Raw genomic sequence first — 26,592 nt, 5'->3', positions numbered from 1 at the left:
TGATAATTACATATATCTGTAGGAAATGTATTGAAACATACACGGAAACTATCAATAGGAAGTCTAAGAGGGTTGGAACATAAGTAGCAAGCAGTTCACAGGTGACCTGAATCACATGTAAAATGTTACTTTAAAAAAAATGTTTATTTATTTTGAGAGAGAGAGAGAATGCACTCTTATGCATGCTCATGCAACAGGGGGAGGGACAGAGAGAAAAGGAGAGAGAATCCTAAGCAGGCTCCGTGCCACCAGCTCAGAGCCCAATGCGGGGCTCAAATTCACGAACCCCGAGATCATGACCTGAGGCAAAATCAAGAGTCTGGCGCCCAACAGACAGCCACCCAGGTTCCCCTAAAATGTTACTTTTTAAAAGAAAAGGCGTAGAGCAAAGATGGCAAAGTAGCAAGAACGGACACAGCTGGTTACTATTACTGGTATATGTTATTTGCTGAACCATATGTTTGAAATATTTGCTAATTTCCGAACTAAAAAATAAAGTCCTTACTATAGTGCCTGGCACAGGAAAAAACATGTATCACATGTAATTATTATTACTGGTAAGTCTTCTAATATTAGTTGTACTAGAGTTCAGCCCATACTCTTACTCCTGATACTATTATTACTGCTGGAAGATACAACCTGTTAAAGAATCTTGTACATCTTTTGGTAAAGGAAATAATTCTTTCGCAAAAAATAATAGTAATCGCTAATATATCCCTTCTGTAAGCTGTACATTAACTAGTTCAGAGAATGTTATTTGCTTATTTAGTGCTTGATTAAGCCAGTCTTTGAAAACAGCTTTATGAAATAAACTATATTAGCTGAAGACTGCTTTATGAGAGTATGTTCTCTTTCATAGCCATTTGTTGGTTACCACTCTTGTGAGCAAGCAAGAAAATTCTAGAGCTTTACTTTAAGCCACAAGTCCGTGGAGAAAGACCTGTGTTTCAATGAAGTAATTCTACAGTTGATTATAATTAGTAAATAATTATGCAATATGGAAACTAATATTCTTGTCAATGATTACATTCTCTTTAAACAGCATGGCATAGAAATAACTACATTAATAATTAAAATTTCTTTCTCAGTTTTCTACAATATAACACAACTTGAAATATTAGTAATAGAATGCTGAAGACAGTCAACTAACCCTGAGAAGAGCGTAGGGAGGATTTTAGCCTTACCATCCAGGGATGAACAAATGTTTTCTTCTGTTTGTTTCTCTGAAAGGCCAGCCGTATTCTCCACGCCTGATTCTGCTGTCTCTGCTCCAGCCATTAAAGAAACTGGAAATTCGGGAGGAAGCTGAGTCTGCCTTTCATAGGTTGTTTGATCATCCAAACACAGAGGAAGTTTAATAACCTATTAAGAGATAAATCTCTTATCTAAACTGTTGAAAATATTTCACACACAGTGAATTTTACCCTAGAACAATGATACAATTTGCAAACTCTAAAAGGTCAATGGCGAATCAATTTTCCGAACCTTATAATTGCTTTTGTTTGGCGGTTTTACAAAGTATGCTTTTTTTGTAGTAACTATTTACATAATTGCTTTAGATATTTTCATTGCTCTATTTAGTTCTTAGCTTTTCCTCTGTTTTACCTTATAATTTTCCTTAATATCTTCTTGCAAATAACACTATCTGATACTTACACTGGGATCAAGTTAGCAAATATTCATTCTGTATTTACTATCTCCAAGAAACAACGTTTTTAGTCCAAAAATAAAAGACAAAATTGTAGACTCTGGGGGTGACTGTATGGGTTTCACTGTGCAATTTTTTTAGCATCTCTCTATGTTTACAAATTTAATAATAAAGTGCTTGGTGGAAAAACTCCATGACGTTGGAAGTGAAATATTTAAGAAAGTGAGGAACTTTTGCCAGGGAAAAGTTAAAGGTTATTTTGCTTGCATAATTTCTCCCCTTGCATTTTTTCACATACCCTAGGGGGACGAATCAGACCTGTTCCCCAGTCTCCACACTCGGACCGTGAGCCTGAATTCTATCCCGAAAAGCAACATGGTAGAACGTGTGAGGTCATGGATTAGCTACGTGCTCTGGGTTGGCCACAATCTCTTTGAGTGTGATATTTTTTTTTCCACTCACAGACACAGGAGGGAAATGATCATAATTTATCTGACTTATTTCCTTTAATATCTCCTAAGGCTGCATTACAGAAATGACTTTCCTGTTCTAGTATCCCATTTACCTATCTTTTCTCTTCCCTAATCCAAGTTACTTTTTTTTTTCCTGAGAAACTCCAAAAGGAGTACTCAAAAATTACATTTACTTGTTCAAAAATTGCATTTGAGAAGACTCACATTGGAAAATTCCTAATATTTAAGAATTTCACATAAGAGGAAAATCGGATTTCAAGATAAAAATATTTCATTTTTATCCTCATGAAAAAGAAGCAAATACGTTCCTACTTATGCTGCCTGACAATCGGAAAATCCTATCTTAAATAATGACACTATTCTCCTTGATAAGACTCACGGCCCCCCCATGAAATATACAGAGAAAAAACATTTATTAACAAATAAGAAAGTCGGTGGACAATTACAATCATCTGTAATGAATAATGACCAGTGGGCTCTACAGATAAGCCATAATACTACATTTCACCATTTTTTTAAGGGAGTCAGAAAAGAAAAAGGAAAATTTTAGTAATGTGTTCGAATCAAGTAAATTTTAGTGAAATCAAGCTTTCTAATGTTGTTTTGCAAATAGCTACTTTTCTTGACCTTATAAATTTTAAACATCACTTCTTGATTTATCTTAAATATAACATACTTATGTCTTTATAATCAATACCAGCACTACCGAAATGACCTTTATGAAATAAAATTGGTGCTGGATTTCCTTGCCATAGTTAACACAACACTGAATTTTAGGGAACAAATAGTAAAAAAAATCATAGATGCCTTTCACATTCACTAGTAAACCTATATCAAAATGTATTTGCTTTTATAACTGTATTTTATTTCATTTTGATTTTTTAATTCGGTATTCAAATCATCCACTTATAAAATATTTTGTTTTGGGTTAAAATATTTTGTTTGGGTTAGCTCACTTCAAAATTTGAGGGATTTTTCAATAACTCCTTTGAATTCATTTCTAATGGTCTCCCTTTTCAAATGTATTTATATCAGCATTTCTAAACCATAGAAGGTTTTATAAACTCCGGATCCTGACACCCCACCTCAAAACAATTGAATCAAAATCTCTGAGAAGAAGATTTGGACTATTTCTAAAGTTTCCTACATAATTCCAATATACAGTCAGATTTGTCCCAGAATGGTGACTATTTTTAAAATGAGTAGAAAGGTACATATTTATATTTATATTTATATTGGTTTTCTTAACAGCAACCCATAATATCTCAAAAAGATATTTCAGCAAAACATTATAATGGTATTCGCTAAGGGGGAAACATGCTGGTTGATTCAACATAAAATACACAGGAAACGGGAAGACCATCACATAAGAAGGATATATAGCTGCTGATTTTTAAGCCAAAACTACATGTGTTTCCTGGAAATGGCTGTATTTAATAGTTCCATCACTTAGGTGGGTAGATGACAGTGATAGATAGATGATACATACATACACACATAATACATATATATGTACATGTACATACATACATACATTAGATTAGATTGATAGCAACCTAGCTAGTTAGCTAGATAGACAGACAGACAGACAGACAGGGAAATGTCAAACACTCAGGTAAGGAAGAAAAAAAAATCATAGCATTTTCTGATACAGGCGCTGTGGAAAACCATCATAATCAGAAAGAATAAATTTTCACATAGAGGACTGAAATAAACTAAAATTCTGCTGGAATGCTTTACACTTAAGGTATGCTGTCATTTTTTTTTTTTTTTTTTTTGGATCTTCCGTGGTGTCTTCCTAGAATGAATTTCTGCAATGACATTTCTGCTAAAAGACTTGGTTAGAAAATAAATTTCCAAATATGTACAAATAAATGGTGTTCACCCAAGGGTTTTTTGGGAGTGTGTTTCGTTTTTAATTCTTGAGGTAATTAAGACAGCATGCTTTGAAGTGATATGTATGGCAAAGGGAGTTTAGTGAAGACCATTTTCATCCCGTGGAAATGTGGGTCATTAATTATCTTATGTATGAACACATGCTTGTCTCATCAAATGAGTGGCGAGCATCAGGAAGGCACAGACTCTATCTCATTTCTTTTGTATTTCTAGAATAAGCAATGCCCAACACAAAGTAGTAGCTCAATTAGTACATTGGATAAGGAAACACCATCGCCTTATACCCAAGTTGATGAGACAGATCAGATCCGGCAGCAGCAGATTATAAACAGAGAATTGAAGGATTTGGGTGCCCTTCTCAGCCTGCTCATGACATAGAAGTTTGGGTTAAATTATCTTTAAATTTCCTGCTAATTCTGGAATTTTATTCCTTATTTGTAGACATCAATTTAATCAGCATTAAGAAAGCATTAAGATGTAAATGCTTTCACAGATTTATGATACATACTGAAATTTTCAATAGCACGAAAGTCAGCTAAACGCTAGAAATAAGCAGTTTTAGAAAAATAATAATGTTTATTTTTGAGAGACAGAGAGATAGAGACAGAGACAGAGAGAGACAGAGTGCAAGCAGGGAAGGTGCAGAGAGAGAGGGAGGCACAGAATTCAAAGCAGGCTCCAGGCTCTGAGCTGTCAGCAGAGTCGGATGCGGGACTCAAACTCACAGACCACGAGATCATGACCTGAGCTAAAGTCGGACGCTTAAATGACTGAGTCACCCAGGCGCCCTGGTTTCGGAAAAAAATTAAGTTCTTTACTTACAAAATCATATCACAGGCACATCTGTGTGGCTCAGTCGGTTGAGTGTCCATCCGACTTCGGCTCAGGTCATGATCTCGCAGTTCGTGAGTTCAAGCCCCACATGGGGCTCGCTGCTGTCAGCCTGCTTCAGATCCTCTGTCCCTCTCTCTCTGCCCCTCCCCCACTTTTCCTCTCTCAAAAATAAATAAAACATTTGAAAAAAATCATATTACAAACCTGAAAGTAGAGATTGCACAGCCAGTGGTCCAAGTCCCGGCACATCAAATCTTCCATTTTCCTGAAGCTGTCGAATTTCTGGTCATAATGACCTCGGAGAAGGGGACACTTGAATTTCCCGTCCACTACATCGAAGTTGTTATCACACACAGGGAAGGCTGCCCAGCCCACAACCCAGTCAGAAGAAGCATATTTCCCACGAAGGAGACAGAGTTCAAACAAGAACGCCATGCCAGGTTTCACATCTTTCTTCGGAGGGAGTGCCTAGGGAAGGATACCAAGGCAAGGGGAGATCAGGATGCTTGTACACAGAAACGTGCTACATTCAAGGGCCCCTATATATAATTTAGAATTCAGGATGGAGTTGGGTTTTACTTCCATTGGTTGCCCTTAAAAATTCACTATTGTCAATAATGTTGCAATAAACGTAGGGGTGCATATGTCCTTCCAAATTAGTGTTTTTGTTTCTTTGATTAATATCCAGTGGTGGAATTATGAGATCCCATGGTATTTCTACTTTTTTGAGGAAACTCCATACTGTTTTGCACAGCATCATTATTTATTATAGCCCAGATGTGGAAGCAACCTAAGAGCCCATTGACGGACAAATGGATAAGGGGGACTTGTAGTGTGTGTGTGTGTGTGTGTGTGTGTGTGTGTGTGTGTAGGAATATCACACAGTCATAAAAAAAGATAGGATCATACTATTTGCAACAATACGGATGAACCTAGACTAGAGAGTAAGTCAGACTGACAAAGACAAATACTATATGAGTTCACATGTGCATGGACTCTGAAAAAAAAAAAAACAAAGAAATAAACAAACAAACAAAAAGCAGAATCAGATGAGGAAACACAGAGAACAAACTGATGGTTGCCAGAGGGGAGGAGGCTGGTGGGGATGAACCAAATGGGTGAAGGAGAGGGTGAGATACAGACTTCCAGTTACAGACTGCATGAGTCATTGGAATAAAAGACACAGCATAAGGAATGTAGTCAGTGATACTGTAATAGGGGCGTATGGGGACAAATGGTACCTACATGTGTGGGGAGCATAGCGTCAGGTGTAAACTTGGTTCACTACGTTATACACGTGAAACAGATGAAACATCGTGTGTCAATTACACCCAAATCAAAAAAAAAAATTGAAGAAAAATTCACTATTGCATGCATAACCTTTCCAGCCCAAATTAATCGAGCAACATGCCAGCATGAAAATGTGACCCAAGCAACAAATTTGATCCTGCCCATTCAAGATTCTGCACTTCATAAGTTACCTAACACGGTATACTGAACTTCCGGTTCTTTTTGCTTGAGCTGCTGCTTCTATAGTATAACTATTTCTATCAGTTGTCACCATCATCGTTTTACTTGCCTGCCACTCATCTTTGTAGTCTTCACGTACCCCAAACGAGTCCTTTACACAGAAGAAATGCTTTTAAAAAAATGGTTGAACTTGGGTGCCTGGGCAGCTTAGCTGGTTAAGCGTCCAACTCTCGATTTCTGCTCAGGTCATGATTTCACGGTTCATGGAATCGACCCCATGTTGGGGTCTGCACTGATAGCGAAGAGCCTGCTTGGGATTCTCTGTCTCTCTCTCTCTCTCTCTCTCTCTCTCTCTCTCTCTCCCTCCCTCGCTCTCCCCTCTCCAAATAAATAAATAAACATTTAAAAAATAAAATAGATACAAAATGGTTGAGCTATGGCACTCCAGAGAAACTAATCCTAGGTATAATGATAGCTTAAATTACTATTACAACGTCTACCTCTTCAAGGAAAAATAGTGTCCCATTTAATTATGTGACTTTCCTGTTTATTTCAGTTGAAACTGTACTGCACGCCACTGTGTAAGCAATTTGTCCATGCTAAATAAATAGTGTTAGGCATAAAGATGGATGAAATGATCCGATTGACCAAATCATTGTTCAGGTCCCCAGATGTAGAGATGGAGCTTGCCCTTTGACCTTTTAAAAAAGAATTTCAGGAAAGTGAATAATCTTTTTTTTTAATAGAGCATAGGCTTGGGTTTCTTTTTCAAATTCTATGTGAATAATTGTAAATGGACAAAGATAAGGACTTGCCTAAGACTATTTTATAGCAATATATTTAGCCAAAAGTGTGTAGGCATATTTTATATGATTTATGTAAATATTCCAAGACTCAGTTTATGTTTAAAATGAAACAGAAGCATCTGTTGAAAAATACCATAACCCTGTGGCAGCTGCTATTAAACCATTAACAGGATCAGGTTTCATTTAAACCAGATTTACCATTTTCTACAACAGCCCATGGGAAAGCTAAAAACATTAGACACAAATTACTGACAAAAGAGATTCTTAATCAAGCCATACTTTTCATTTGGCTAGTTGGCTGTGAGTAACCTTTGTGATAAGAGAATCAAAGCTAACTGAGAAGGAGGAGGAGGAGAAATGAAGTCAGAAACCTGTTTTGAATCATCATTTAAAAATAAAGCTGAACTGATGCCATTATAATAATTTCTTCTACTCGTATTGGTGCCTTTAAAAATGCCCCTCTACTACTAACCTGATCTTACTTAGCTATACATCCAAAATAGATAAAGTAAGAATTTGACCAGTACCGACCCAATTCTATCATTAAGTTTCTGTGGTGTTGGGCTAGTCACTTTTTTTTTTTTAAATCAAGGTTTCCATGCACTCAACTTTCCTCCTCAATAAAAGACAAGGGTATAAGCATCTTCCTCAGTAAATTGATACAACCATTGGGTTGGACAATAAATACAAAAAAAAGGTCATAAAAACATGAAATGCACATAACTAGTATTATTATTATTTTAAGACTTTATTTTAATTATCTCTAAGACGAATCAGATTACAGTGTATTTAATAAAGAAGAAAAGAACCTATCGAGGTTGAAATTCATCTGTAACCTTGTAAAACACCAGTATCATTCTGCGTGAGGAACGACAGTTCAAGGCCGCTAAACAAAACCTAATAACGCCAGGCAGCATGTGTCCATGAGAATCCAGTCCTCATGCACGAAAGGAAATTCCACAGCAGCCTATTTTACAAGATAGAAGAGTCACATGCAGCTACCTTGACAGCCCTAAAAAAATAAATATATGAACAAAAATCTAGTCACTGATATTGATTGAAAAGGAGGAAAAGAGCTATATGTTATCAAATAAAGGAATTTATCTGACAACAGTTGTCTTATCTTATTTATTCTTGTAGTCTCTTTCCCTCGCCCTGTATCACAGGAGAGATCTGTTGCTCTGTAATGTGTAGCTTGGGACTCATTCTTTTCCTCTTCAGCAAGAAAGGATCACCGAGTTTCATTGTATCTCTCAGAGGATCCTCTCCACGAACCTGGATATTTCCACAGCTATCTTATGGTGTGATAGTTCCATGAGTATTTTACAATAGCTTCATGAGTACTACAAAATGAGGGAAATAAATGCATGGGTCTCTGCCATCCACCAATGCCATCTCATCAGTCCTGGTGGTTGGGGGTCATAATGTCCTTGGAATAATACCTTTATTTTCTGAGTACCAAGAAGGGCCTATTTTTTGAAGGAAAACACACTACAGACCTAAAGTTCACTGTATAGCATAAAGGTGATGCATTTCACCTTCCATGTGATAGAAGGTACATGTGAAAGGAGAGTAGAGAACAAGCAAAATCCAAGAAGAAAACAAGAATTTTGAAGGCTGAAGCCTACGTGGAAAATTGGAAGAGAAAGTAAAATTCTTGGACACCAGATACCTGGAGATTGAAGCAACTCAGAGAGGATTAGGGTAAGCCTTACAAAATGATGAAAATGCATATCGATAAAGTATTCTTCAATTTTCTGGACTTTCTGAAATTTTGAAAAGGATTGTTATTTTTACGATTAGAAAAAAAAATTAACAAAGTAATTTTGCCAACAGAAGACCTTCAAAGTACTGCTTCTGCTTTATGAGGAGGGTGGTCAGAAATGACAATAATTCTCACTATAACACAGAAAAAATGCCAGCTAAATTACAAAATTATGCATATTATTGAGCCCACTGGGGAACTAGGGCACAAAGAAATTTAGGGAAAACTAAACCTCAGAGAGGGGTAAGCCCTTCATATATGACCTTGGACTAGGGGTGGCTTTTAATCTTAGGAAATAGATGAAGAAGCAGACTTGTCACTGGGTAGGAGGCTTCACAAGTAAATGGAGAATCCAGCTGAATGTTTAGCCATCTTGGCCTAATGTGGAATACTGAACACATAGGAGCCCCAGACACAGCACGAGTCCTCATCATCTACCAATTCTCAACCTTAGCACTTGTATCCAGCGCTCGGCCGCCTGTGAGTAATTGGGCCCAGGGTGAGAGCCAAAGGGAGATCTCCAGTGGCCCAGACATCTTCAGGCAGGGCGAGGGAGCAGGGCAGAAGCCTACAGTTACACAGTGCTTGGATACCAAACCCGACTAGAAGGAAGGATTTTTTATACCTCAAAACTTTTGAAAACCAAGAATGAATTAACACTAGCCAAAGTTACAACTTAACCCCAACTTAGCTTAATTCTAACCAGAGACATCATCCCCTCACCACAGCTGCCTGACAGAGACAGCTTTTTAGTGGGGGATAAATATCTTCTACTTCAGTCTTTACAGTTCATTTATACACTATGTTTGGCACAAGATGCAGCCACAGAAACAGGAGCATGTGATGTCTGGATAAAAGATAACAGCCAATGGAGACGGACCTACAGCTGACCTGGCTGATAAAATTAACAAAGACATTAAACAATCATAATTAGGATAAAGAAATAAAGGAAAAGATAGAAGTAAACCGTGAGGAGGAAGAAACTCCAAGAGGGAACTTTTTAAAAGTTCTGTAATATAATAATTAATAATAATAATAATAATAATAATTACTTTTTTAATAATAATTTCCTTTAAAAACAATAAAGTACTTTGAAATGAAAAGTTTATTGAGTGGACTTCACAGTAGAAATGGACATAGCAGGAAAAGGATGGATGAATTCTAAGAGAGATCAAAAAAATATCCCAACTGAAGCACAAAGAAAAAAAGAATGAAAAAAGAAAAAAAGAAATTACCAGATCAGGGCATGTAAGACCCGTGGGATAATAATGAACACACGGAATTGGAGTCCTGAAAGAAAAAGAGAAAGACAATGGTGCAGAGAACAATTTTGAAGAGACGGTGGCTGAGGATTTTCCAAAATTGATGAAAGACATCAACCCACAAAACCAAAAAGCTCAGAAAACCCCAAGAAGACAAAATAAAAGAAGGAAATAATACCTAGCTTATCAGAGTCAAGCTGATGAAAATCAGAGATAAAAGTCTTAAAAATGTAGGGCCATCTATGATATGTAACAGAAAAGTTTATTACTGGCTGTCAAAGGGCCAAGTATGGTCAAGTATCCTTATTCCCTCATTGTGAACTCCTGGATGTCATATAAAAATATTTATATCGGGGCGCCTGGGTGGCTCAGTCGGTTAAGCGGCCGACTTCCGCTTGGGTCATGATCTCACAGTCCGTGGGTTTGAGCACCGCGTCAGGCTCTGTGCTGACCGCTCAGAGCCTGGAGCCTGTTTCAGATTCTGTGTCTCCCTCTCTCTGACCCTCCCCCATTCATGCTCTGTCTCTCTCTGTCTCAAAAATAAATGTCAAAAAAAATTTTTTTTTAAATAAATAAATAAATAAATAAAAATAAAAATATTTATATCATATGGAAAATTCTACTTTCATTTTGTTGTTGTTCTGTAGTCTGGTCATGTAAAGTTACTTTGGTCTCTGGCACTAAACAAAAAATTTGCAGAAACTTCTGTTAAGAATAAGCTCCACTTTTTGCTTCTTGGGTAGGCTGGTTCTTACCTAATTGACATCTTTTTGTCAACTTACATTTATCGTATAACTTGTAGTTCCTTAGCATCATATTAAAAGCCCTAATGCACCCTCACCACAATCTAACTTTCTAGCATTGTTTCACAATAAACATATATTATTTTAATTAAATATAATTAAATAATAATATAATTAAAATATCAAATATATACAAATAAAGTATAGTCAAAATTATTTTCTCAGATGTCTGCCCATCACACACACACAAACACACACACACACAGTCTGTTATCCTCTCATAACACCCTTTTGTCAGGCAATCCTTCTTCCTCTCCCAAGTTTTGCTCATTATAACCAAAGTATCTTGAACAATACCTTTGAGGTAACAATTTCTAATCTACAGGTTCTCAAGCAGAAGTACAGGCAGAGATGGCCCAGACATAGGCTAGGAGCCTTACACATTTTTATAACAATTACTAAGATGTTCTCAGAATTTTAAAGTCCCTAAATGTAAAAGAAATAATAACAATAATAAGAAAAGAGGGACAAATACACGATGACTTCAGAAAAGGGCATTTTTAGAAATTTTGTTGAGGAATACAGGTAATCTAATAAAGGCACAGGTGGCAGATACAACACAAAAATTGAGAAACCGTGTTATATTCGACCCCTTGCTCCGTTAGAAATCTGTTGTATAACATGCAAGACAGTTGCTCATTCTCCATCTGAACCCTACACTGGCTGATGGGAAGGTTTGCCAATTCATGAGGTAAATTAATGCCTGCGGGAACAGTTCTAACTGTTAGGAAGCTCCGATCACTCCTAAGAAGCCATATTGTCATTAATGCTGTTTGTCAAATATTTCTAATATTTTCTGTTCATCAAATATTTCTCAACATGTGGTAGGGTTGCACTTCCTAGCTCCTTTGTGGGTGGGTGGGCCCTTGAACTAGTTCTGTCCAATGATCTGTGAGTGAACATAACAAGTATCACTTCTAGGCCAGAACGTTTATGTTGGTTCTAGACCCTCCAGAGTTCTCTTGTTCTGTCCTTTGTCACAGTGACAAATGATGTTCCAGACAGCGATCTTTCAATCAGTCTTTGACTCAGAATAAAAATGACTAAAACAGAACCCCCAGCTTTCCTAAAGTGGACATGGAGTTTAGGTGAAAAATAAGTTCTATTGTATTAAGCCACTGAGATGTTTTGAGGGTTTTTTGTTTGTTTCTGTAGAATAACCAAGCTGATGTACACTGATTCATTGGCCTGCTTTGTATTGACTCAAGTTCAGTCTTCGCTGTTCTATCAAGATGATTATTATGACCAAAGAGCTTCGAGCCACCAGTCTCAGTCACCAGAGATAAAGTCAGGGATGTAGTGGTTTCTGTCAGGTTCATGACCAAGTCAATAGCTGAGGAACATGCAGATACTCATATAATGTGTACCTCCGTAGAGAAGCAGAATACTCAATAATGCTTATGTTGTTCAAGGTAGGTCGACAATGGGGCTATCTGCACATTTCTTTGCTTCCAATTCTTCTAAATGCACCTTAAATGGTTCATTTAGGTGCATTGACTTTAACTTGACCCTAAACATGGATTACTTCAGTCCTCATTGTTCAAACCCATTCCGTTTAAGTGCTTTCCAACTTTAAAAGAGAAGCTACATATCTTAGTGGTTAAAATCATGGGCTTTGGCCTCAAACAAACATGAGATCAAATACCAACTGATCACTTACATAGGTAACCTACCATCTCAGGATCTTGATTTTGCCATTTATTAAATGCTGGCCGTAGTAGCATTTAGTAGTGGAAGACGAGGGAGGACAGTGGTGATAAAGGGAAGGCGGCAGCTACACAGACTGGGAAGTGAACTAAACAGCGTCTTCTAGGACTAACATTCAAAGAATAAGGGAGTCCAGGAGGTAAAGAAATACACTTAATTTGCAGTAGAAATAGCAACATGTTCTTTCTGAGGCAGACAACTCTGGACAGATGATTGGGAACTGATGCCACAGCCCAGGGTAACCTAGGTGATCCAGTGAAAGTTTTATAGTACCATTATTTTCCTTTCCAGTCCCTCAGCCAAGATAAATAAATAGGCACATTAGTTCTAATCCCCAGTCTTTCTGCTGTGGGATAAAATAAAGTAATGACTCTTGGAAACTTTTCTTGGACTAGGGATCAAGGACGGAGGGTGGTAACAGCTATAATAGTATCCGAGAGAAAATCTTCCTTCCCACACCCCTGGAAAACCACGCGCTCTCAGGTGCAACTGTAGTATTTCTAGCTCCCTGTTTTAGAAAATTGATTTCCTTTGGTTTTCCTTAATCCTCAAAGGTAGTATGTCAATAGTTGACATTTATCGGAAGTTGATGAAATGCAAGGAACCCTTTAAATCACTTTGCCCTTGTCAACTCCATCACCACAATAATTCTAAGAAGAGGATTTTATTCTTAGCTCCATTTTGTGAAGGACACAAATGAGACAAAGAGATTGAGTTCAAGGTCACACAGACAATAGATGTCGACGGTAGGGCTAGTATCTGACTTTGGCAATCTACAGCAGGGCCATTCAGGATATGCTTCCTGATGGAGGAGGTGCTACAGCAAAAAGCCTGCCTTGGATTCACGGAGAAAAGGCTCAAGGGGATTCTTCTCTGTCCTATTTACTTCTCTTCGTGATTCCTACAAACTGAGGAGCTAGGGCTCTTTCTCCACGTGTTTCGGCCTGTTCTCTCTTAAATGGTTCACTTTGAGGTCAGGCATTGAAAGTACACATGGGACTGACCGAGAAAAAACATTTTTTATTTCAATAAAACCCCATTGTGCAGGATCCTTAATTAAAGAATGAGTTCTTTCTGAAGGGCTAGATTCACCAGATACCTTACAAAATAGTAATTCTGAACAAAAATCTTCCTGAAACGGGGTCACAATTCTATGATCTCTCAAAACCTCCAGTCCCGGATCTAATTTTTTGACTTCTCAACAACAAACTGTAATCATCTGAGAAACATCAGCAATCATACAATGACATCCTCAAGGCTCTAGACTAGCAGTCCCCCAAATTTAATTTGTTTAAGAATTACCCAAGGGTGCTGATGAAAAATGCAGATTTCCAGGCCTTGTTCTCATCTTGAATCAATAAGGTTGGGGTGAGTCTCAGGAATGTGAATTTTAACAAGCATGCCAAGGTAAGGTGATTCAGGTGGTCCTTCAGACCACACTTTGAGTATCACCATCTAATATGGACACAAAGATAAGACAGATTTGTGTGTCCTTGATCGTGTGACTTACACAGCGTAGGGCAACCACCTTTCTCTTGAAAATCAAACTGATTCAGACCTGAATAATTACAGGCTAAAAAATATGACCTTTCCTCCATTTCCCATCACACGTGACTGAAACCAAAAAGAAATATATGGCATGCCATCTCATTATATCGAAATTCCATTACCTGACCTCAACCTCAATGTGTCATAACTCATCTCTACATGCTACTCAAATGTTCAACTAAGAATATTTCACTCCAGGGAGATGGCAAAATCTAATTGAATATTTTAATTTAGGAAATTCAGTTCTGGGATTTCCACACACACCCCCCTTTTTTTGACTGTGAAAACAAAAAGTTGAATTTTCTTTTCAGTTTCTCCTTGTTAGGCAAAAGATAAATTTCCCCCTCATTGTCCCTGAGAGTTGAACACATTGGGGAAAAATTGGGCACAGCCCATTACTTTTACAAACCCCAGTGACTGAGCCTCAATGCACAAAAAGATGGCATTTCTGAACATCTGCAGCATGATTAGATCAAAGACCAACAAATTAACCACAAATGGTTTTACAAAGGAGCAGACAAATGCATCATTTGGAAAGGAGAAAACTTTTGGCAATAATTGCTTATCAACATTTTTCCTTTGGGCAACCACTTTGTACCAAAGACATCTAGTAATAATAGTCATACCTATGCCACATTTTCTATGTTACAAAGTTCTTAAAGGCATATTATCACATCTGATCACGTCAATCCTTTTATATAATTGATATTAGCCCATTTCACAGGTGATGGGGAAAAAAAAGTTTAGGAAAGTAATGATTGGCTCATGTTTTCTCAGGTACTAAATTGTTGATTTGACTATATCAAAAATGATAATCCAACTTCACTATTTCTTTCCATTCATTCATTCATTCATTCACTCACACACATTTTGTTAAATGTTCATACTGCACTTAAGCACCATTTTTGGCACTGAGAATAAAAATAATTGAATAAAGACAAAGAAGCTTCTAGTTCTCGTTAATCTATAATCTGATGCGGGAAGGGGTAATCGATAACACATCAGACCATTTTAATAGCAATAAATGCTCTAATTTACCACTACTGATATTGAAATAACAAAGACAAAATTGTGATGCACTAGCAAATGAGCAGAGAAGGAATAAATCTGTTAAGAAAATCTAGTCTAAGACAGTGATACTTAACCTGAAACCAGCCATGTCACAGTTGAAGGAGGAACCCTAGTAGGTAGGAAGCCACCACTAATTCAGTGGCCCTATGACAAGAATGAGCTGGTTGTGTTCAGAGAATGGAAAGTGAGGCTGGAGTGAAACCCACAAGGAATTTGGATTTTATTCTAAATGCAATGGAGAGCCACTGGGAGATTTTTTTTTTTTTAACATTTATTTATTATTTTTGAGACAGAGAGAGAGCATGAACAGAGGAGGGTCAGAGAAAGAGGGAGACACAGAATCTGAAACAGGCTCCAGGCTCTGAGCTGTCAGCACAGAACCCGACGCGGGGCTCAAACCCACGGACCGCGAGATCACGACCTGAGCCGAAGTCGGACGCTTAACCGACTGAGCCACCCAGGTGCCCCCGGGGGGTCTTAAGCAAAGGCTTGCCATGATCTGATTTGCAGTTTACTAAATAGATCCTTACTGGCCCTTGAGTTCCAATGATGATTTTGTTTGACCAGAAATCATTTCCCTGCTCCCACCATGAGCTTTCAGAGACCCATCAGTTGAAAAGTCACTGACTACTGCTTGGTAGGAAAAGATCACTGGCCCTTTTCTTCACACTTAACAGGACATGCGACCTTGGAGAAATTCCTTAACTTTTCTCAGCCCTTTGTGGCTCCACTCGGTGTTCATATGAGAATTAGGGCCTTAAAAGTAATTGTAAAGCATTTTGTGTAGATGTTGAAACACTAAAACATATCCCCTCTGAATGTGAGTGAGTTCAAATATAGAAGCAAGTTTCTCCTCTTTAGAGAATTCAGAATGATTTGATTGTTGAATGGCATGCAACGCGGAGAAGAACTACTATTTTGTAACTAGGGCATTCTTAACTCTGAATACAGCAAATGTGAACAGATGTAGAGAACAGACACAAAGGGCAAGGCTGGATTTATGGCACGTCAGAATCATTTCCAATAAAATAAAGAATGTGAAGCTGCATAAAACACCAAAAACAGTTTTAAAGTTAAAAACGTTTCAACTAAAAGGCAGGCAATAGCTGACTATTTAAAGTCTGCACTGAGACTCTGGACTTTTTAGATTTGCTCATTTTAGAAATATTTGAGGGGCACCTGGGTGGCTCAGTCAGTTAAGTGTCCCACTTAGGCTCAGGTCATGATCTCACAGTCCATGAGTTCGAGCCCCGCGTCGGGCTCTGTGCGACAGCTCAGAGCCTGGAGCCTGCTTCGGATTCTGTGTCTCCCTCTCTCTCTGCCCCTCCCCTGCTCACGCTCTGTCTCTCTCTGTCCCAAAAATAAATGAAAACATTAAAAATTTTTTAAAAAAAGAAATATTTGAGACAGCCACATTTCTAGGTGCTAGATACAGCAGTGAACAAAATAGACCCAACTCCTACTCCCAAAAGGTTTCCGTTCCAGTGTTATCAAATATTCTTAAGATCTTAGCATGTATTGTAACAGCCTCATTCCCAAATGTTAGTTTACTACATGATACAAGATCTGTCCTCCAAAAGTACAGGGAAGAGACTCAAAAGAGAGAGAGAGTTTTGGCATTAGAAATAGAAATAAGTCTGGTAAAAGCAAAAAAGAAATATAATGGGCATTGATGAGTAATTTAGAGAGATAGAAAAACCAATATATCAGTTCTTGCTGCTTCCTTTAGGGTGGATTGTGAACCTCGGTGTTTATTCTGTGGGGTTATTCACACCTGGGTTTCAATCTCAGCTTCAAACGTATGGGCAAATCCTCGTGTCCAAAACCTCAGTTTCTCTTACCTGCAAAATGGGTTTAACAATAGACTGGGTGATGTGAAGTTTGCATTGATAGTGTATACTAAGCGTACGGTGAAGAAACTGACACACTGTAGGTACTCAGTTATACTTACTCTTCCTCTCTGCGAGAGGATACGAGGCACAGTGATAAAGTAACCTTCTACACTGATGGCCTTGAACCCCTCACACCACTTAGTAGCAAGGAGCAGAGGCAAAAGAGCATCAAATAAATGTAACGAAAATTGAGTTGTCTTAAATAACTCAAGGATGGATTAACTAATACTTCTTGAAGGGAAGAGCCGCAGAAACCTAACTCAGAGGGAAACAGAGAACATTCTACGTGGCAGATTATTATCATAATGATAAAAATAATTAGAGCAACCCATTATTTCCTACATGTAACCCACTACACTAAGCGATTTGTGCACCATATTATTTAATGCTCACAAAACCCCTATGAATTGGGTATTAGATTCCCATTGTACACATGAGGGAACTGAGGCCAGTGAGATTAAGTGTTTTCCTAAAGTGCTGAGCACTAGTAAGTAGAAGAGCCAGACCTTGGACAAGAGCAGGATGCCCCACGACCAACCACACCATATGGGAAAAACCATCTGCAAATTCCGTTCCCACAAATCTGGGGGCCCTCTTGACCAACAGAAGTGACCTGTCCAAGAATTGACGAGACAAAAGCCTTCCTCCAACTGATATAATGGAAAACTCTCTAAAGCTGCATGCTATACTCCAGGATTATTCGTTACTAATGGTAATAATCAATAATCAATAAAAGCAATGATGCTCAGGCTCTAGGTGTCCTAAGACTGCCCCATCTTATGAGTTACTAAAATCATTTTATTTTTTTTGGTATTAAATGTCACACAGAAAATAACCTCTTGCAAAATGTTGGGTTCATCATATTTTAAGAATTAATACTTTAGGTCATTTTAATCAGTTTCTGATATATGCAGTTTTCAGAAAGCACTTCAGGGAAGAACACTGTGGCCGTGACTAATAATGACAAGAATATGAACTATATTCTTCATATACATATTGGAATCAGAACGTTACTGAAGTACTTTACCACCTTAAGTATTTAGGAAGCTTTAAATAAAAAATAAATTTGCCTAGTTCACTGAAATTGAGCATCCTCTTTTCAGGCATAAAACATCAAACTTATTAATTTCATGGCTATATTTTAAAACGAGTGCCAGTATCGGTTAGCTGACTACATGATAAGTGTCTTAAAATTTCAAGAAGAGGCACTAAATTTTTCACAGTATTTGTGTTTCATTCTCAATGTAATAAAAATATGCCACCCTTTTAATAATGAATAATAGATTCTCAGTTTGATTTACATGCATGGATTAAATGTCATGTTTGAAAAGTTGCTATTTTATTCATATTGGATTTCCCTCCAGTAAAACAAAAATGGTGCCCATCTACCACTATAATAATGATATCTTGCCACACTGATGTATAAATATTAACTGGTTGATAGACTTCTTAAAATTCAATAGATACATGAAATAGTCTGATAGTACAGTGAATCTAAGTCAGGTTTTCTGTGGAATTTGTGAGGTAACTATTTGTGCCCTACAATTAGCCAAAACTTACCTACATATAATGTGGCTACGCCAAAGGAATAGGAGAGCCAGACCCTATTTCAATGATGCCGGATTTACACATAGAATTCTAAAAGGTTAAAATCTATCATTACTTCTTCTTTCCAACTGGGAAAAAAAAAAGGATAATTCACTGTCACCGGTTGTTCATGAGCTCCTGTATTCATTTTCTTGGGCTGTCATAGCAAAGTACCAGAGGCTGAGTGACTTAAACAGCAGCAATTTATTTTCTGGCAGTTCTGGAGACTAGAAACTCAAGGTCAAGGTGTTGACAGGGTTAATTTTAGTTAGTCTCCCTCACATGGTCTTCCAGGGTGTGTGTCTGCATCTTAAACTCCTCTTCCTATACGACAGCAGCCATATTGGATTAGGGCTCACACTAAAGACCTCGTTTTAACTTAATTACCACTTTAAAGACCCTTTCTCCAAATACAGCCACAATTCAGGAGATATAATTCAGTCCATAACGACCCCCTCTCTATCCACTTTCATCTTCTACACCTACCTTTTTATGTGTAGATAGCATAACTAAAGGACTAGCCAAGATCCAAATGCCTTTTGGGGGATCCAAAGCTGAACTTAGAAATAAAATGATTTTTTTCCCTTTAAGCACACAAGTTTCAGTGTGTAATAGCCAATTTACAGAGAACGTCCTGACTTTATTCCTCCAGCTCTTGATATACTTGGTCATATATACTTGGTCATATAAGGGGCTAAAGAAATAATTTCTTCAGTTACAAAAATTAATGCAAAAATTAGTGGCTTGAAATAATATTTTCCCATATCTGCCAATTCTGTGGATCAAGAAAAGAGGCATGATTCAGCAAAGTGACTCATCTGCCCCACACAGCATCAGCTGGGGCCACTGGGTGGTATTTATCTGGTGGCTGACCTGAACCAGAGGGTCCAAGATGGCTTCTCTCACAAGCCAAGCACATTGGCAAAGACAAAGGGAAAGCTAGACCCAGTTCAGGGGCTCTCTCTCTCTCCTGTTGTTAACAAGGCCTCTCCTTCCTCTCTAGCAAGGTAGCCTCTTAGGAATTTTTTTATGTAGCACCTCAGGGCTCTACGAGCATGGTTTCCAGTAAGACCGGAAGCTACCTGTCCTTTCAAGTCTTTTAAAACCAGAACTTACACCTAGAAAATGAGAGCATCTCTTCCATAATATTCTATCGATTAAGCAGTCACAGACTTCTCCCCCCACCTCTCAGACTGAAGGGGAGAAAACATGGAGTTCACTTTTCAGCGGGGGGAACAGCAAAAAAGTTACAGCCATCTTTAATCTACCACAACAGGTTATTGGTAATTGAATGAACGACAATATGCAAAATATATTATGCAATACAAATAAAATTAATCTATTTGGCCATGTACATTGCAGTGGCCTTTGACTAACCCAGCAACTTCCATCTGAATTAACAGCAAACATGAAAGATTTCCAGTAACTCAAGTAAGCTAATGTGAATTCAAGAATACTACTTGCCAGATTTTCAAATTTTTTTAACTCTTTTATTATGTATATTTTCTCCTAAGTTTGAAGTGCTGACCTATTTATTTACTAAATCTATTTTTCATTTCTACAGTGAATGAATAATTTAAGCAACTTAGGTTAGATGGCAATGATTAATAAAAGGAAGGTGAGTGTGTATGCATTTAATATGGCTGCAGAATAGACACACATGCTTTCTGAGAACTAGACTTTTACATATAGTTTTTAAATTCTATGATTTTCTTAATAAAGAGCTTATAGTGGCATTCTATAATTAGAAAGGCCGATATAGCTATTTTCACTTAGAAATATCAAAACTAATCTGGAGAACTGTGTACTTGGTCTTTAAAATAACCAAGTTTGCAGTTACTAAAACAGAAAACAGATGTATTTGTGGAGGTCCCCATGCATGCCTATGTACCCTGGGAATTCTTAGAAGGCATTCTACTTGAGAATGAGCTTTGTCCAATTTGGCCATGCATCAAGGAAGGGAGTTTCTGAGCTCACTTCTCTCTTTAGAAAAGTTTTACCTAATGGGGCGCCAGGGTGGCTCAGTCAGTTAAGTGTCTGACCTTGGCTCAGGTCATGATCTTGCTGTGGGTGAGTTCAAGCCCCGCCTAGGGCCCTGCGCTGACAGCTCAGAGCCTGGACCCTGCTTCAGATTCTGTCTCCCTCTCTCTCTGCCCCTCCCCACTCACATTCTGTCTCTCTCTATATATATATATATCTCAAAAGTAAATAAATATTAATTTTTTTAAAAAAAAGAAAAGGTTTGCCTAAAATACTGCTTTTGAATATTAAAGAAGGGAGAAAATAAAAAATAAACATAAAATTATAAAATCATAAAACATTGATATGTATTTTCTTATTCATTACCAGTGATGGGCTCCCCATTTATAGGTAATGTGAAAATAGTATCTCTTTCTCTGAATTGATGGGTCTTCTCAGCCAGGTCTATTTCCGTTTTAGAAGCTACCGTTACCAAGATTTGACTCTTAAGATTATCTTGACATTTCCTTGTACTCATTTTTGGCAAACTGAGTTTACAATAAACCTTGCTGCATCTCTATAACCAGAGTTTCACATTTCATTTTATTTTGTATTTTAGAAGTATCTATTGATACTATGGGGGCGCCGGGGTGGCTCAGTCAGTTGAGCATCCGACTTAGCTCAGGTCGTGATCTCACGGTCCATGGGTTCGAGCACCGAATCAGGCTCTGTGGTGACTGCTCAGAGCCTGGAGCCTGTCTTGGATTCTGTGTCTCCCTCTCTCTCTGCCCCTCCCCCGTTCATGCTCTGTCTCTCACTGTCTCAAAAATAAATAAACATTAATTTTTTTCTAAAAAAAGAATGCCTACTATGTACAAATACTGTATGCTTCAAAAGACACAAGAATATGATACGCCCACTGCCCTCAAACACCTGAAATCTTGTTGGAGCTCATTCATGCGTATAAATGATAACAAAAGTGATTGAGTCTGGGATTTGAAGGATATGTAGGAGTTACCATTGGGGACAAATGCCCAATGGCACACCAAACTTGTAGGATATATAGAACTTGAGTATAGCCCGAGCTAAGAGTGTGCCTGGCTTCATAATGGAAAGTTGGCTCTGATTAATGAGGGTAATCAGACTGTGGACAGAAGCTGAGGCCATATCACCAGTGTCTTTGAATCCATGGCAAAGACTTTGATTTATCTTAAGAGTAATGGGAAGTCAACCTATGTGTTAAAAGGAAAGTGCTAGAGTGAGGTGATGGAAAGACCGCTTTCCCTAATGATGACCAAAGGAACATTGATCATGCCCCTGGGGTTAGTGGAAAGCCCTTTTTAGAGACAGAAGGTAGTTGAGTAGCCAGAGGTACAGAGCAAGGGTTTCATTGCCAACATTTCCTTACTAAGCTATAAGATCTTGGGTAACTAGCATCATTTCTCCAAAATGCAGTTTCTCATTTATGAAAGAGAAATATTATGTTTATCTCACTTATTTCTTTTGAGGTTACACACCATAATATTAGTGAAAACAGAAAATTCTATCTTGGTCTAAAACACCTTACTGGGGGCACCTGGGTGGCTCAGTAGGTTGAGGGTCCGATTCCTGACTTCAGTGCAGGTCATGGTCTCGTGGTTTGTGACAGCAACAAAGCTTGCTTGGCATTTTCTCTCTCCCTCCCTCTCTGCCCCTCCCCCACTCACACTCTCTCTGTCTCTCTCAAAAAGAAATAAACATTTTTAAAATAATAAAAAAATAAAACACTTTACTGGTTTTAGAAAGAGTGGACTGAAGATACAAATATTGTACACAATTGTTTATCCTTTTAAGTTTTTTAAAAATGTTCATTTATTTTTGAGAGAGAGAGACAGAGTGTGAGTGGGGGAGGAGGAAAGAGAGGGAGATACAGAATCTGAGGCAGGCTTCAGGCTCTGAGCTGTCAGCACAGAGAGCGACGCGGGGCTCAAACTCGGGACTGACAAGATCATGACCCAGGCCGAAGTTGGACGCTTAACCAACTGAGATTGGGCACCTGCTCTAAGTCTCATCGCTAAGCAGATTTTGGAAACCAAAATTCAATTCCAGGTAAAGAGCGCACACTTATCCACCACCCTACCATGTTCTGGTTCCCTTTATTTATTCTTCGCATTTGAATATACAAAAAAATTTTCTCTGGAAGTATTTCCAAAAGATTCTTTTCGAGGAATTAAGAGGTATTGTCCTTACCTTCATCCATAGAAAAAGCCTCATTCGGTCACAAATTAGTACAGAGCAGATCCTTTTGAAAGTAAGAGACTAATAATCGCCTGCTCACTGCGATTCTGTCAGGTGGAAGCCTGTGTGGTCGTCACATTCTGTTCTAGATATTCCTTTTCCTGTAGCTTCTTTGCTGTGGTGTGCTTTTAAATACCATCCAATCAAAGGATGGCGTGTGTCTGGCTTGTTTCTTAAATCCTTCGATTGCCACAACTTACCGTAAGGCACATTACTTTTTTGCCTTTAAACTAGCATTCATAGAATTTCATCATGCACACGCTGACATGTGATTCAAACAACAGATGTGCTTATCAAATAAAATGGGGTTAAGTACCGTCAAAATTGAGTGATTTCTTTCCCCCCTTGGTGACACAGACACTCTATCCAAGACCCGGTTTTATTTTCTTTGTGGTGTCGGGTAATGTGAAAAATGAAATATGGAAGCCCAAATTGAAGGAAACCATGGTCTTAATGGAATCATTAGAGAAATTGTTCCAGAATGCTACATCCTTCCAGAAATAATAACCCTGTAATGTCAGCAAATTCGGAGTCAGCATGGGTTACCTGCTCCATACAGACAGCCTGGTCACGTTTGTTAGAGCTGCCTGAAGGCTTAGCCCAACTTGAGAACATGACCTTTCAGAATTGTTTTTTAATTCATTAATCAATGTTCTTTGCCTCAATTCTGCTGGTTTTGTTTCTTTAACCTACCATCTGTATCATTTTTTTACATTTTATTTTAGAGAGAGAGAGAGAGTGCTTGAGTGGGGGAGGCACAAAGGGACAGAGAGAGAAAGAGAGAATCACAAGCAGGTCCCACACTCGGAGCAGAGCCCAATGCCAGCGGGACTCAATCCCACTACCCTGGGATCATGATCTGAACCAAAATGAACAGTCAGTAGTTCAACGGACTGGGTCACTTGGGCGCCCCTGTATCATTTGTTTAAGTTGGCCAATGCCTGTACCCAATGAAGATGAGAATTATAAGCATAGCAGTTTTATCGAATAATTAACAAAATGTTCTTTCAGCTCAGATACTGTTGCTAAAGTGCAACAGTAATGTTTTTGTCATATTTAAATATATTTAAATAGTGATAATACTTTAAGTGATAATGCAAAATGCTTCTCATAGTCATTGCAATTCTTAATTTATGACTTTAGATTTTTACAAAGTACTTGATTTCTCTTCTCTTTCAATTTTCCCTACAGCTCTGAAGATTCCATGTTTATTTACCCACATAGATTAGAATATTAGAAACCAAGTACAACGGAAGACAGTAAAATCTTTCACCAAGTTTTCAAAGGATCAGTCCAATTTTCTTAGAATAAGATTTTCCTTACGTAGTGGTTTTCTATAGTACCATTTCCTATAGCTTCTCATCTTTGTAGCTGTAAACAAAATGAATTTCCATGCATATATGAGTGGTCGAAATCAGTGCTTTCCAAATTTGGTGTACATATTGTACAAGTAGAGATGTCTTAGCCACAACTCTTGATTTAACTTTGAGTTCATTAGCTGGAGAAATAATCATGTAACTATACAAATGATACAATCATTTATTCCGTCCTCTGTTATCCAAAAGCTCTTAATTGCCTAATAGTTTATCAAAACTGAATAGTAAAGGCATACTGTTTATTTAGTATTCCTTTGGAAAATCACAAAACGTTTCAAATATAGAGGATTCAAAAGAATAGTACAAGATGACATCAGTTCTTTCTTTCTTCCTTGTTCTTGAGAGATATTCCTTGTTAGTTATTTTAGCAAGGTTCTATGAAGGATACATGGGTTCTGGATTGAACGGAGTCCCCCCCAAAGAAGCTATATTGAAATCTAACCCGCAGAATCTCAGAATGTGATCTGATTTGGAAATAGGATCTTTGCAAGTTTAACCAAGTTAAGATGAGGTCATTAGGGTGGGTCCTAACTTATTACGACTGGTGTCATTATAAAAAGGGGAAATTTGGACACAAAGACAAATGCACACAGAGGGAAGATGATGTAAAGACACACGGGGAGAGGGTCATGTGAAGACAGGCGATTGGGGTGGTCCATCCACAGGCCAAGGAGCACCTGGGGCTACCAGCAGCGAGAAGAGAAGCATAGGACAATTCTTCTCTAGCACAGACTGAGAGAGCAGGGCCCTGCTGACATCCTGCCTTCAAACTTCTCGCCTCCAGCACTGTAAGACAGTAAAATTCTTTTTTTTTTTTTTTAAGCCACTAAGGTTACAGCCTTTTGTTAAGGCAGCTTTAGGATGCTAATACAGTATTCTTAGGCAACAGTGTTTCTCTTCATTTGGACCATTCCCTACCCTAACTCTTGAAGGGTAAGTTAGGTAACCATCTTCTTAAATTTTCTCCCATGGCACTGAATACGTTGTTCAATTGTCCTCAAACTTCTATAATTGCCGTCCGCTGGTTCATCACAATGCGTCCACCTGTGGATTGATTGTATTTTCTCCTGCTCACAGACTTTTGCTCCTTGAATCTGAGAGCTTGGGTTTTCCAGCAAGTCCGGGAAATTAACACCTCGCTGAGAAATTAACTCATGTAATGTTTATTCCCTCTTTCTCTCTATTTTCTGCTCCCAGAAATATTATAAGAGGCACGTGAGACCTTCTCCCAAATCACTTCACTTTTTCCATCTCTTTATCCCTTAGTGGTGCAGTCCAAGCAAGGTCTTAGCTTGCCATTAGCTCTCTCCTCAGAAGGTCTAATCTATATTATATACCTTTTGAGTGTTTCATTTCAACTACTATATATTTTCCATCATAGGAATTCTATTGCTAGATTAACAGGAAAAATATTTTTTTAAGTTTATTCATTCTGAGAGAGAGAGAGAGAGAGAGGGAGAGAGAGGGAATCCTAAGCAGGCTCCATGCTGTCAGCACTGAGCCCGACACAGGGCTCGAACTCATGAACCATCTCATCATGATGAAACGAGCCAAAACTAAGCATTGGATGCTTAACCAACCGAGCCACTCAGGCACCAGGCACCCGGCACCCCTGGAGAAATAAAATTTTCAGCAGAGCCTAGAGAAAGAGGAGTTTCTTATTTCCCTATTGAGAGCAGATTTTTTTCTTGGTCTAGTCCTTTTCAGACCAGTCTTGAACATCCTTGATTTATGCAGGAGACTTTCAACACTCCATAGCTAATGGGCCCAAGGCCTTACCTCCTGAATGGTCACTGAAACCTAAAACTTTAGATACCCAAGATTGATACTCTCTTCTCCCCCCCCATCCAAGGCAGCCATAACCTCAGATTACTCACTTCCCTCTCTGATTTTCAATTTCCTCTTCATTTCTGATAACCAAGGAAATCATTTTTCTCTCTTAGGTGCTTATCTGTGCATCTCAGAGCTATTTGCTCTTATCACATCTAGAATTTCCAGGTGTTCATAGAACCTAATCTGAAAACAAAACATGTCTGGCAGAACGGTACACTAAGATAATCTGCCTATTTAACTTGTTTATCACCCTGCCAAAACTGAAAGACAAAAGGCATATTTTTTTGGCATATATCTTCTCAAAGACCCTAGCCTGTTTGTCGTCAATGACCACGATCCACAAAGAAGGCGATGTTTTCTATACGAAAGATTTCCAGGATAAGTG

At 38.2% G+C, this 26,592-nt stretch overlaps 1 protein-coding gene across 1 annotated transcript in view; it reads right to left on the bottom strand.

Annotated features, from left to right (window-relative positions):
- Positions 1-26,592, bottom strand: part of LOC125939481 (uncharacterized) — a 225,910-nt gene that overhangs the window by 113,078 nt on the left and 86,240 nt on the right. The window contains exons 9-10 of the mRNA XM_049654940.1: positions 5,056-5,319; positions 1,185-1,362 (exon numbers count right to left, since the gene is read on the bottom strand). Coding sequence (XP_049510897.1) covers positions 1,185-1,362; positions 5,056-5,319 — 442 coding nt within the window. The remainder of the gene's footprint in view (positions 1-1,184; positions 1,363-5,055; positions 5,320-26,592) is intronic.

The sequence above is a fragment of the Panthera uncia genome (genome assembly GCF_023721935.1).
Source record: "Panthera uncia isolate 11264 chromosome B2 unlocalized genomic scaffold, Puncia_PCG_1.0 HiC_scaffold_25, whole genome shotgun sequence".
Lineage (NCBI taxonomy): Eukaryota > Metazoa > Chordata > Mammalia > Carnivora > Felidae > Panthera > Panthera uncia.
The sequence above is the reverse complement of the archived record's forward strand: the minus strand, read 5'-3'. Positions and strand labels throughout refer to the sequence as shown.